We start from the raw sequence: 14,581 nt of genomic DNA on the forward strand, positions 1-14,581 counted from the left end.
TCAGGGATTGCAACGTGCTCTGCTTCACGGAAACATGGCTAACTCAAGAGACGCTAACGGAGTCGGTGCAGCCAGCTGGTTTCTTCATGCATCGCGCCGACAGAAACAAACATCTTTCTGGTAAGAAGAGGGGCGGGGGGGTATGCCTTATGATTAACGAGACGTGGTGTGATCATCATAACAACACACAGGAACTCAAGTCATTCTGTTCACCTGATCTAGAACTCCTCACAATCAAATGTCGACCGCATTATCTACCAAGGGAATTCTCTTCAATCATAATCACAGCCGTATATATTCCCCCCCAAGCAGACACATCGATGGCCCTGAACGAACTTTATCTGACTCTTTGTAAACTGGAAACCACACACCCTGAGGCTGCATTCATCGTAGCTGGGGATTTTAACAAGGCTAATCTAAAAACAAAACTCCCTAAATTCTATCAGCATATCGATTGTGCTACCAGGGCTGGAAAAACCCTAGATCATTTTTATACTAATTTCCGCGACGCATATAAGGCCCTCCCCCGCCCCCCTTTCGGAAAAGCTGACCACGACTCCATTTTGTTGATTCCAGCCTACAAACAGAAACTAAAACAACAAGCTCCCGCGCTCAGGTCTGTTCAACGCTGGTCCGACCAATCTGAATCCACGCTTCAAGACTGCTTCGATCACGCGGATTGGAATATGTTCCGCATTGCGTCCAACAACAATATTGACGAATATGCTGATTCGGTGAGCGAGTTCATTAGGAAGTGCATTGACGATGTCGTACCCACAGCAACGATTAAAACATTCCCAAACCAGAAACCGTGGATTGACGGCAGCATTCGCGTGAAACTGAAAGCACGAACCACTGCTTTTAACCAGGGCAAGGTGACCGGAAGCATGACCGAATACAAACAGTGTAGCTATTCTCTCCGCAAGGCAATCAAACAGGCTAAGTCCCAGTACAGAGACAAAATCGAGTCGCAATTCAACAGCTCAGACACAAGAGGTATGTGGCAGGGTCTACAGTCAATCACGGATTACAAAAAGAAAACCAGCCCCGTCGCGGACCAGGATGTCTTGCTCCCAGACAGGCTAAACAACTTTTTTGCCCGCTTTGAGGACAATACAGTGCCACTGACACGGCCCCCTACCAAAACCTGCGGGCTCTCCTTCACTGCAGCCGAGGTGAGTAAAACATTTAAACGTGTTAACCCTCGCAAGGCTGCAGGCCCAGACGGCATTCCCAGCCGCGTCCTCAGAGCATGCGCAGACCAGCTGGCTGGTGTGTTTACGGACATATTCAATCAATCCTTTTCCCAGTCTGCTGTTCCCACATGCTTCAAGAGGGCCACCATTGTTCCTGTTCCCAAGAAAGCTAAGGTAACTGAGCTAAACGACTACCGCCCCGTAGCACTCACTTCCGTCATCATGAAGTGCTTTGAGAGACTAGTCAAGGACCATATCACCTCCACCCTACCGGACACCCTAGACCCACTCCAATTTGCTTACCGACCCAATAGGTCCACAGACGACGCAATCGCAACCACACTGCACACTGCCCTAACCCATCTGGACAAGAGGAATACCCATGTGAGAATGCTGTTCATCGATTACAGCTCAGCATTTAACACCATAGTACCCTCCAAACTCGTCATCAAGCTCGAGACCCTGGGTCTCGACCCCGCCCTGTGCAACTGGGTCCTGGACTTCCTGACGGGCCGCCCCCAGGTGGTGAGGGTAGGTAACAACATCTCCACCCCGCTGATCCTCAACACTGGGGCCCCACAAGGGTGCGTTCTGAGCCCTCTCCTGTACTCCCTGTTCACCCACGACTGCGTGGCCATGCACGCCTCCAACTCAATCATCAAGTTTGCGGATGACACTACAGTGGTAGGCTTGATTACCAACAACGACGAGACGGCCTACAGGGAGGAGGTGAGGGCCCTCGGAGTGTGGTGTCAGGAAAATAACCTCACACTCAACGTCAACAAAACAAAGGAGATGATTGTGGACTTCAGGAAACAGCAGAGGGAGCACCCCCCTATCCACATCGACGGGTCAGTAGTGGAGAAGGTGGAAAGTTTTAAGTTCCTCGGTGTACACATCACGGACAAACTGAATTGGTCCACCCACACAGACAGCGTTGTGAAGAAGGCGCAGCAGCGCCTCTTCAACTTCAGGAGGCTGAAGAAATTCGGCTTGTCACCAAAAGCACTCACAAACTTCTACAGATGCACAATCGAGAGCATCCTGTCGGGCTGTATCACCGCCTGGTACGGCAACTGCTCCGCCCACAACCGTAAGGCTCTCCAGAGGGTAGTGAGGTCTGCAGAACGCACCACCGGGGGCAAACTACCTGCCCTCCAGGACACCTACACCACCCGATGTCATAGGAAGGCCATAAAGATCATCAAGGACAACAACCACCCAAGCCACTGCCTGTTCACCCCGCTTTCATCCAGAAGGCGAGGTCAGTACAGGTGCATCAAAGCCGGGACCGAGAGACTGAAAAACAGCTTCTATCTCAAGGCCATCAGACTGTTAAACAGCCACCACTAACATTTAGCGGCCGCTGCCAACATACTGACTCAACTCCAGCCACTTTAAAAATGGGAATTGATGGAAATTATGTAAAAATGTACCACTAGCCACTTTAAACAATGCCACTTAATATAATGTTTACATACCCTACATTACCCATCTCATATGTATATACTGTACTCTATATCATCTACTGCATCTTGCCATCTTTATGTAATACATGTACCACTAGCCACTTTAAACTATGCCACTTTATGTTTACATACCCTACAGTACTCATCTCATATGTATATACCGTACTCTATACCATCTACTGCATCTTGCCATGCCGTTCTGTACCACCACTCATTCATATATCTTTATGTACATATTCTTTATCCCTTTACACTTGTGTGTGTGTATAAGGTAGTAGTTGTGGAATTGTTAGGTTAGATTACTTGTTGGTTATTACTGCATTGTCGGAACTAGAAGCACAAGCATTTCGCTACACTCGCATTAACATCTGCTAACCATGTGTATGTGACTAATAAAATTTGATTTGATTTGATTTGATTTGAGTATGAAGAATGGTGGTGTTATGACTATAATGATATCACACCTTACTGTACAGTATGAATAATGGTGGTATCACTATAATGATATCACACCTTACTGTACAGTATGAAGAATGGTGGTGTTATGACTATAATGATATCACACCTTACTGTACAGTATGAAGAATGGTGGTGTTATCACTATAATGATATCACACCTTACTGTACAGTATGAAGAATGGTGGTGTTATCACTATAATGATATCACACCTTACTGTACAATATGAAGAATGGTGGTGTTATGACTATAATGATATCACACCTTACTGTACAGTATGAAGAATGGTGGTGTTATGACTATAATGATATCACACCTTACTGTACAGTATGAAGAATGGTGGTGTTATGACTATAATGACTACTGATATAAGGTTTCTTACACTCCTGTAGCTTCCATAGGTTCCACATCCTGTCCACCTCTAACAGCCAATGCAACGACACCTCACCATATGACTACTGATATATGTGGTTTAATACATATTAACATATAATTATTATATATGTACATTCATTTATAATATATGCCATTTAGCAGACGCTTTTATTCATTCAGTATAAGCCGAACAGCATTTGCCAGTCATTCACTCATGAATAATACCATACTTTATCTGCCATGTCATTACCCCCTGTTTATACTGTACAGATGCAGTCAGATATATTGGCACCAATGCATGATATATTGGCACCCTTGCATGACTCACCTTTTCTTCTCAAATATGTTTTTTTGGGGGGGGGATTCTAACTGAAATGGGGGGGAAATGATTGGCCTAGACTAAATTATTCAAAATTCTAATTAACACGGTTGGAGGCAATGGTTCTCATTTACTGTGTAATTTATCTCACCTGTGGTAAGTTGCAGGTGCCTGCAGGGTAAAAATAGCAATTATACGAGTTTTGAAAAGAAAAAAACAGCTCATTCTACTCAGTTGCACTCCTTTTGTAAAGTGCAATGTGTCAACATTTGGCCACATCTGTAAGTAACCAATCCAGCTGAGGCTTCCTGTAATTACATTTGACCTTTCCCGTTGGATGAATCCCTGCTAGCTCCTTGTGAACACTGCCCTCTGCCTCTCCCGGTGCTAGTGGGGAAAAACTAATTTCCTCTGGTTCCGGCTGCAGACTGGAGCCAGTACAATGGCAGTCTGGGATGGTGTTGCAGTGCCAGCAGAGGTTTTCTGTGCGATCCATCACGCTCACCTGTCAGAGGGGAGGAGGGAGGAGGAGGGCAACAGGAAATAAATACAGTCAGGGAAAAAGAGAGAGGGAGAGAGAGGGTTGTTGATGTGGGAAAGATAGTGAACTGACCACCTCCCTAACTGACTGGACATGGATGGATGTTACTACAATAGATTACAATAGACATTACTACAATAGATTACGTAGTTGTAATGGTGATTGCATGTGTCCTACCCCTAGCTTTTACCACATATTTTACATATCATCCTGTGTATTAACTGTGTAATAACCATCAGCATACCACCCTGTATCCCACCGCGGGCATGTCTCTGACGCTAAGATCCCAGTGCCCCAGGGCAGTGATTGGGGACATTGCCATGTGTAGGGTGACGTTTTTCGGATGGGACGTTAAACGGATGTCCTGATTCTCTGTAGTCATTAAAGATCCCATGGCACTTATCATAAGAGTAGGGTTGTTAACCCCGGTGTCCTGGCTAAAATATCCAATCTGGTCCTCATGGCCACCTAATCATCCCCCTATCCACTCCCTTCCAACCCCATGTCAGGAATCACCTAGCCTAGCCACTCCCTTCCAACCCAATGTCAGGAACTACCTAGCCTAGCCACTCCCTTCCAACCCAATGTCAGGAACTACCTAGCCTAGCCACTCCCTTCCAACCCAATGTCAGGAACTACCTAGCCTAGCCACTCCCTTCCAACCCCATGTCAGGAATCACCTAGCCTAGCCACTCCCTTCCAACCCCATGTCAGGAACTACCTAGCCTAGCCACTCCCTTCCAACCCCATGTCAGGAATCATCTAGCCTAGCCACTCCCTTCCAACCCAATGTCAGGAACTACCTAGCCTAGCCACTCCCTTCCAACCCCATGTCAGGAATCACCTAGCCTAGCCACTCCCTTCCAACCCCATGTCAGGAATCACCTAGCCTAGCCACTCCCTTCCAACCCCATGTCAGAAACTACCTAGCCTAGCCACTCCCTTCCAACCCCATGTCAGGAACCACCTAGCCTAGCCACTCCCTTCCAACCCCATGTCAGGAACTACCTAGCCTAGCCACTCCCTTCCAATCCCATGTCAGGAACTACCTAGCCTAGCCACTCCCTTCCAACCCCATGTCAGGAACTACCTAGCCTAGCCACTCCCTTCCAACCCCATGTCAGGAACTACCTAGCCTAGCCACTCCCTTCCAATCCCATGTCAGGAACTACCTAGCCTAGCCACTCCCTTCCAATCCCATGTCAGGAACTACCTAGCCTAGCCACTCCCTTCCAACCCCATGTCAGGAACTACCTAGCCTAGCCACTCACAACCCCATAAACCCCAGTGTGCCCCCAGGTTACGTTTTCTCTCATTATACTCTGTGCTCTGAATGGCATCTGCGTGTGGAGACATTTTGTCTCTACAGACCAGGGTTACCGACTGCGTGTGGAGACATTTTGTCTCTACAGACCAGGGTTACCGACTGCGTGTGGAGACATTTTGTCTCTACAGACCAGGGTTACCGACCGCGTGTGGAGACATTTCGGCTCTACAGACCATAGTTACGAGCTGCGTGTAGAGACATTTCGGCTCCACAGACCAGCATTTCGAGCTGTGGGTTGTTTGTTTAATTGTTCTGAGAGAAAATGTTTCCTTCCCTCCCCCTAAGGATAAATAATCACAGTAATACACTTGGCAAACGACGATATTAGCGGCTTGACTTGCAGCCACACAGGGAAACATTGTATTACATGCATAATGGATGAGAGCCCTCTCTTACTAGCAGCTTGCTTAGTGTAGTAGCTATAATCCTATAATCTATGGTAGTTATTGGCCAAGTGGGTTTAGCTAGTGTGTTAGTCGCTTAATATCTCAAAGAGCTCGTTGGTTACCTTCTCCATAGCAGAACTGTGAGGAGAGTAGAATGAGGAAGTGGTTAACTGGGTGCAGAGTAGAATGAAGAAGTGGTTAACTGTGAGGAGAGTAGAATGGGGAAGTGGTTAACTGTGAGGAGAGTAGAATGATGAAGTGGTTAACTGTGAGGAGAGTAGAATATTGAAGTGGTTAACTGTGAGGAGAGCAGAATGATGAAGTGGTTAACTGTGAGGAGAGTAGAATGATGAAGTGGTTAACTGGGTGCAGAGTAGAATGAAGAAGTGGTTAACTGTGAGGAGAGTAGAATGATGAAGTGGTTAACTGTGAGGAGAGTAGAATATTGAAGTGGTTAACTGTGAGGAGAGTAGAATGGGGAAGTGGTTAACTGTGAGGAGAGTAGAATGATGAAGTGGTTAACTGGGTGCAGAGTAGAATGAAGAAGTGGTTAACTGTGAGGAGAGTAGAATGGGGAAGTGGTTAACTGTGAGGAGAGTAGAATGATGAAGTGGTTAACTGTGAGGAGAGTAGAATATTGAAGTGGTTAACTGTGAGGAGAGCAGAATGATGAAGTGGTTAACTGTGAGGAGAGTAGAATGATGAAGTGGTTAACTGTGAGGAGAGTAGAATATTGAAGTGGTTAACTGTGAGGAGAGCAGAATGATGAAGTGGTTAACTGTGAGGAGAGTAGAATGATGAAGTGGTTAACTGTGAGGAGAGTAGAATATTGAAGTGGTTAACTGTGAGGAGAGTAGAATATTGAAGTGGTTAACTGAGGAGAGTAGAATGAGGAAGTGGTTAACTGTGAGGAGAGCAGAATGATGAAGTGGTTAACTGTGAGGAGAGTAGAATGATGAAGTGGTTAACTGTGAGGAGAGTAGAATATTGAAGTGGTTAACTGAGGAGAGTAGAATGAGGAAGTGGTTAACTGTGAGGAGAGCAGAATGATGAAGTGGTTAACTGTGAGGAGAGTAGAATGATGAAGTGGTTAACTGTGAGGAGAGTAGAATATTGAAGTGGTTAACTGAGGAGAGTAGAATGAGGAAGTGGTTAACTGTGAGGAGAGTAGAATGAGGAAGTGGTTAACTGTGAGGAGAGTAGAATGGGGAAGTGGTTAACTGGGTAAGAGTAGAATGAGGAAGTGGTTAACTGTGAGGAGAGTAGAAGGGGGAAGTGGTTAACTGGGTGGAGAGTAGAAGGGGGAAGTGGTTAACTGTAAGGAGAGTAGAATGAGGAAGTGGTTAACTGGGTGGAGAGTAGAAGGGGGAAGTGGTTAACTGTGAGGAGAGTAGAATGGGGAAGTGGTTAACTGGGTGAGAGTAGAATGGGGAAGTGGTTAACTGTGAGGAGAGTAGAATGGGGAAGTGGTTAACTGGGTGAGAGTAGAAGGGGGAAGTGGTTAACTGTGAGGAAAGTAGAATGGGGAAGTGGTTAACTGTGAGGAGAGTAGAATGGGGAAGTGGTTAACTGGGTGGAGAGTAGAATGAGGACGTGGTTAACTGGGGGGAGAGTAGAATGAGGAAGTGGTTAACTGGGGGGAGAGTAGAATGAGGAAGTGATTAACTGGGTGGAGAGTAGAATGGGGAAGTGATTAACTGTGAGGAGAGTAGAATGAGGAAGTGGTTAACTGGGTGGAGAGTAGAATGAGGAAGTGATTAACTGGGTGGAGAGTAGAATGGGGAAGTGATTACCTGGGTGGAGAGTAGAATGGGGAAGTGGTTAACTGTGAGGAGAGTAGAATGGGGAAGTAGTTAACTGTGAGGAGAGTAGAATGGGGAAGTGGTTAACTGGGGGGAGAGTAGAATGAGGAAGTGGTTAACTGGGGGGAGAGTAGAATGAGGAAGTGGTTAACTGGGGGGAGAGTAGAATGAGGAAGTGGTTAACTGGGGGGAGAGTAGAATGGGGAAGTGGTTAACTGTGAGGAGAATAGAATGAGGAAGTGGTTAACTGTGAGGAGAATAGAATGAGGAAGTGGTTAACTGGGGGTAGAGTAGAATGGGGAAGTGGTTAACTGTGAGGAGAGTAGAATGAGGAAGTGGTTAACTGGTTGGAGAGTAGAATGAGGAAGTGGTTAACTGTGAGGAGAGTAGAATGAGGAAGTGGTTAACTGTGAGGAGAGTAGAATGAGGAAGTGATTAACTGGGTGAGAGTAGAATGAGGAAGTGGTTAACTGGGTGGAGAGTAGAATGAGGAAGTGGTTAACTGGGGGGAAGAGGGATGGAGGCTGGGGTTGGGGGGAAAGAGGTAGAGGCTGGGATTGGTGGGAAAAGGGGTAGATGCTGGGGTTGGGGAGAAGAGAAGTGGAGGCTTGGGTTGGGGGGAAAGAGGTAGAGGCTGGGATTGGGGGGAAGAGGAGTGGAGGCTGGAGTTAGGGAGGAGTGGAGGCTGGGGTTAGGGGGAAGAGGAGTAGAGGCTGGGGTTGGGGGGAAGGGGAGTAGAGGCTGGGGTTGTGGGGAAGAGGAGTAGAGGCTGGGTTTGGGGGGAAGAGGAGTAGAGGAGTAGAGGCTGGGGTTGAGGGGAAGAGGAGTGGAGGCTGGGGTTGGGTGGGAAGTTTTCTACAATAATGTAGGGGCTTTATTGGGGTTTTCCTCCCAGGATATACACACACACACACACACACACACACACACACACACACACACACACACACACACACACACACACACACACACACACACACACACACACACACACACACACACACACACACACACACACACACACACACACCCTATGACCATACCCCTGTCCCCTTCCCATCCCTTTCAGACAACCATTATTTGGTGCAGTCTGTAGCCACCAGCCCGTCAGCAGGGTGAACAACACAGTGGTTGTTAGATAGTATCTCCCCCGCTGCCTGCTAAACTGATATTACTGCTGATTATCAGGAACTGATCTGTCCACTGTTTATTGCAGGGGAGTGTTTTGTTGGTCGCGCTCCCTATCCAGAATACCAATAAGTCCTAGGTAGACTGGTGTTAGTGCATTTATATTCCATTCATCAGATTGTAGATGGCTTACTAGACTTTACCGTGAAATGCTTCCACAATGTTGACACACTATCTCTTCCGCTCCATAATGTAAGGCAGACAGACAGTCCATTGGATGGCTTTATGTAGGGAAATACTGAGATATTGATTACTGGTGATTGATAGATGGAGATGTTGATTACTGGTGATTGATAGATGGAGATATTGATTACTGGTGATTGATAGATGGAGATGTTGATTACTGGTGATTGATAGATGGAGATATTGATTACTGGTGATTGACAGATGGAGATATTGATTTCTGGTGATTGATAGATGGAGATATTGATTACTGGTGATTGATAGATGGAGATATTGATTGCTGGTGATTGATAGATGGAGATATTGATTACTGGTGATTGACAGATGGAGATATTGATTACTGGTGATTGATAGATGGAGATGTTGATTGCTGGTGATTGATAGATGGAGATATTGATTACTGGTGATTGATAGATGGAGATATTGATTACTGGTGATTGATAGATGGAGATATTGATTACTGGTGATTGATAGATGGAGATATTGATTACTGGTGATTGATAGATGGAGATATTGATTACTGGTGATTGATAGATGGAGATATTGATTACTGGTGATTGATAGATGGAGATGTTGATTACTGGTGATTGATAGATGGAGATATTGATTACTGGTGATTGACAGATGGAGATATTGATTGCTGGTGATTGATAGATGGAGATATTGATTACTGGTGATTGATAGATGGAGATATTGATTGCTGGTGATTGATAGATGGAGATATTGATTACTGGTGATTGACAGATGGAGATATTGATTACTGGTGATTGATAGATGGAGATGTTGATTGCTGGTGATTGATAGATGGAGATATTGATTACTGGTGATTGATAGATGGAGATATTGATTACTGGTGATTGATAGATGGAGATATTGATTACTGGTGATTGATAGATGGAGATATTGATTACTGGTGATTGATAGATGGAGATGTTGATTGCTGGTGATTGATAGATGGAGATATCGATTACTGGTGATTGACAGATGGAGATATTGATTGCTGGTGATTGATAGATGGAGATATTGATTACTGGTGATTGATAGATGGAGATATTGATTGCTGGTGATTGATAGATGGAGATATTGATTACTGGTGATTGATAGATGGAGATGTTGATTGCTGGCGATATATGGTGATATTGATTACTGGTGCAGCTTGGGAGTGGCTTTCTTTATACTATCCCCCTCTCCTGTCACATCTCTCCTGTCACATATCTCCCTCATTTCTTCTCCTCTCGTCTTCCTTCTCTCCATCCCTCTCTTGCGTACCCCCAGAGTGAGACCTTGTCTGGTAGACTGGGGGCTGTCGTGTGATAAACTGTTTCCAGAGTGGGGTCACAGTGAGACCTTGTCTGGTAGACTGGGGGCTGTCGTGTGATAAACTGTTTCCAGAGTAGGGTCACAGTGAGACCTTGTCTGGTAGACTCGGGGCTGTTGTGTGATAAACTGTTTCCAGAGTGGGGTCACAGTGAGACCTTGTCTGGTAGACTGGGGGCTGTCGTGTGATAAACTGTTTCCAGAGTGGGGTCACAGTGAGACCTTGTCTGGTAGACTGGGGGCTGTCGTGTGATAAACTGTTTCCAGAGTGGGCTCACAGTGAGACCTTGTCTGGTAGACTGGGGGCTGTTGAGTGATAAACTGTTTCCAGAGTGGGCTCACTCAGTGGGAGATGAGGCGGGGGTTTGAGGGACAGTTAGGGGGTCTGGGGGGGCTTGTTAACCCCCCCACTGCTTAGCAATGTATTGTTGCTGTAGAGAGAGGCTCTCTGAACCTGGAGAAAAGAGCCTTCACTGGACTGGAAGCCCAAACTAACCCATGCCCGTCCTGACTTGGGTCTCACAGAGAAACGTTTATACTCCCAACCCCATCAAATCTCTCTCTCATACAGTATACACACACACACACACACACACACACACACACAATAATTTGTGTAACACACACACACACCCTATGACCATACCCCTGTCCCCTTCCCATCCCTCTCAGACAACCATTATTTGGTGCAGTCTGTAGCCGCCAGCCCGTCAGCAGGGTGATCAACACAGTGGTTGTTAGATAGTATCTCCCCCGCTGCCTGCTAAACTGATATGACTGCTGATTATCAGGAACTGATCTGTCAACTGTTTATTGCAGGGGAGTGTTTTGTTGGTCGCGCTCCCTATACAGAATACCAATAAGTCCTAGGTAGGCTGGTGTTAGGGCATTTATATTCCATTCATCTGATTGTAGAAGGCTTAGTCCCAAATGGCACCCTATTCCCTATATAGTGCACTACTAAGGGCCCATGGATAGTAGTGTAATATATAGGGAATTGGGTGGTATTTGGGACTGACTCATTGTCTTGCACAGATACAAGGGAACAGGAGATACAAAGACAGCAAATAATCAAACAATCTATAAAAGGCTTTATAGAGCGTTCACAAAGTCTTCATAAGCACTACATAGGTCATAAGAAAAGTCATACTAGACTCTACCGTGAAATGCTTCCACAATGTTGACACACTATCTCTTCCGCTCCAAGGCAGACACACACACACACACACACTGGCCTCTTGCTCTGTACATCAGCCTACGGAGTGCTCTGGGTCAACAGGACCTGTTTTCTCTGCTCCATCTGGGCCTCATGGAGCCATATAAACAACCAGGAAGAGAAGGACCCCTCACAGAGTCCTACATAAAGAGGCTGCCCTAACCTGTGCCTGTCACACAGGGTCCTACGGTAAAGAGGCTGCCCTGACCTGTGCCTGTCACACAGGGTCCTACGGTAAAGAGGCTGCCCTAACCTGTGCCTGTCACACAGGGTCCTACGGTAAAGAGGCTGCCCTGACCTGTGCCTGTCACACAGGGTCCTATGGTAAAGAGGCTGCCCTAACCTGTGCCTGTCACACAGGGTCCTACGGTAAAGAGGCTGCCCTAACCTGTGCCTGTCACACAGGGTCCTACGGTAAAGAGGCTGCCCTGATCTGTGCCTGTCACACCTTGTCCTACGGTAAAGAGGCTGCCCTAACCTGTGCCTGTCACACAGGGTCCTACGGTAAAGAGGCTGCCCTGACCTGTGCCTGTCACACAGGGTCCTACGGTAAAAAGGCTGTCCTCACCTGTGCCTGTCAGACAGAGTCTTATGGTAGAGAGGTTGCCCATTGACTTTGATAGACATCGCATCATTGTATCTGTCCCATTATGGCGTCTCTGAGAGCACGGGCAGCACCATTGAGGCCATCTCCATTTTGAAGTAGTACACGTTCTTCTTTTACTACTTCTATAAATTGGTAAACACTAGAGTCCTGTATCTATTTCTATGGGGTGCCCTGACCTGTGCCGTTTCACAAACACGTTGTCAAACAGCATTCCTAAGCTAGGGGGTTCCCTTCCTGGAGTCTCTGACAACTTCTTTTCATTAACAATCCTGGATTTAATGACTGAAATTAGCTTGTGTTTTTTCTGGCGCGTACAAACACTTAGCTGCAGTGAAGCGTGTTGTGTGGCACGGTGCCTTACAGTGGAGCATATGTCAGAGTGTGTCCTCCTTGATGTGTCAACACCTCAACTAGCACCAGTCTGATACTGTATGGGTTTTATTGGGGGAGAGCTGTTTTCCTAGCTTTATGCTAACATGTTGTTGAGTGAGTTGAGGTGTGAGGTGTTTTCCAGTGCTGTCCCTCTCCACTGACTGCTGTCTTTGTGCCCTGGGGTCCTACAGGCACTGCCTGGACGCCCGAGACCCCTACTGTGGCTGGGACCGTAAGCAGAAGCGCTGCACCACCATCGAGGACAGCTCCAACATGAGCCAGTGGAGCCAGAATATCACTGAGTGCCCGGTAAGGGTCACACACACACACCTCATATCATATGTAACACACACACACCTCATATGTAACAGACACACACACACACCTCATATCATATGTAACAAGCACACCTCATATGTAACAGACACACACACACACCTCATATGTATCACACACACACCTCATATGTAACAGACACACACACACACTTCATATGTAACACACACACACACCTCATATGTAACACACACACACATACCTCATATGTAACACACACACACCTCATATGTATCACACACACACCTCATATGTAACACACACACACACCTCATATGTAACACACACACACCTCATATGTATCACACACACACCTCATATGTAACACACACACACACCTCATATGTATCACACACACACCTCATATGTAACACACACACACACCTCATATGTAACACACACACACCTCATATGTAACACACACACACATACCTCATATGTAACACACACACACCTCATATGTATCACACACACACCTCATATGTATCACACACATACCTCATATGTAACACACACACACCTCATATGTATCACACACACACCTCATATGTAACACACACACACACCTCATATGTATCACACACACACCTCATATGTAACACACACACACCTCATATGTATCACACACACACCTCATATGTAACACACACACACACCTCATATGTAACACACACACACATACCTCATATGTAACACACACACACCTCATATGTAACACACACACACATACCTCATATGTATCACACACACACCTCATATGTAACACACACACACACACCTCATATGTAACACACACACACACACCTCATATGTATCACACACACACCTCATATGTAACACACACACACATACCTCATATGTATCACACACACACCTCATATGTAACACACACACACACACCTCATATGTATCACACACATACCTCATATGTATCACACACATACCTCATATGTAACATACACACACACTTTGTTTTCATGAAATATCAGGACTTTTTGGAGTGTACAAATGTTTGACCATTAAAAATCATATTTTCCCTAACCCCTAAACCTAACCCTACTACTAACCCTAACCCCAAAACCCTAACCCTAATCGTATACCTAACCCTTAAACCTAAACCTAACCATAACACCAAAAGCCTGAATCTAACTTTTAAGCTTTGAACAAATTCAGGACCTGAACATTTTTTACATGTAAAAAACAACAGGTTTTCCTACCTTTTCAGGACATTCAGGTGAAATGTTAAGAGTCCTGATAATGTAGGAAAACAAACACACGCATACACACCAAACCACATACACACACATACATACACTCAGACACACACACACACACACACAGACACTCAGACACACACAGCAGACAGACTCAGACACAGGCAAGACAGACACACACATTAATTTACTTTCCCCACACACCTTCCCCTCTCTCCTACCACCTTCCCCTCTCTCCTACAACCTTCCCCTCTCTCCTACCACCTTCCCCTCTCT

General features: G+C 46.0%; 1 protein-coding gene across 1 annotated transcript in view; it reads left to right on the forward strand.

Annotated features, from left to right (window-relative positions):
* sema5bb (sema domain, seven thrombospondin repeats (type 1 and type 1-like), transmembrane domain (TM) and short cytoplasmic domain, (semaphorin) 5Bb) overlaps positions 1-14,581 on the forward strand; it is a 111,784-nt gene that overhangs the window by 75,082 nt on the left and 22,121 nt on the right. The window contains exon 12 of the mRNA XM_071330587.1: positions 12,947-13,064. Within this exon, the coding sequence (XP_071186688.1) occupies positions 12,947-13,064 (118 nt within the window). The remainder of the gene's footprint in view (positions 1-12,946; positions 13,065-14,581) is intronic.

The sequence above is a fragment of the Salvelinus alpinus genome, chromosome 10 (genome assembly GCF_045679555.1).
Source record: "Salvelinus alpinus chromosome 10, SLU_Salpinus.1, whole genome shotgun sequence".
Taxonomy (NCBI): domain Eukaryota; kingdom Metazoa; phylum Chordata; class Actinopteri; order Salmoniformes; family Salmonidae; genus Salvelinus; species Salvelinus alpinus.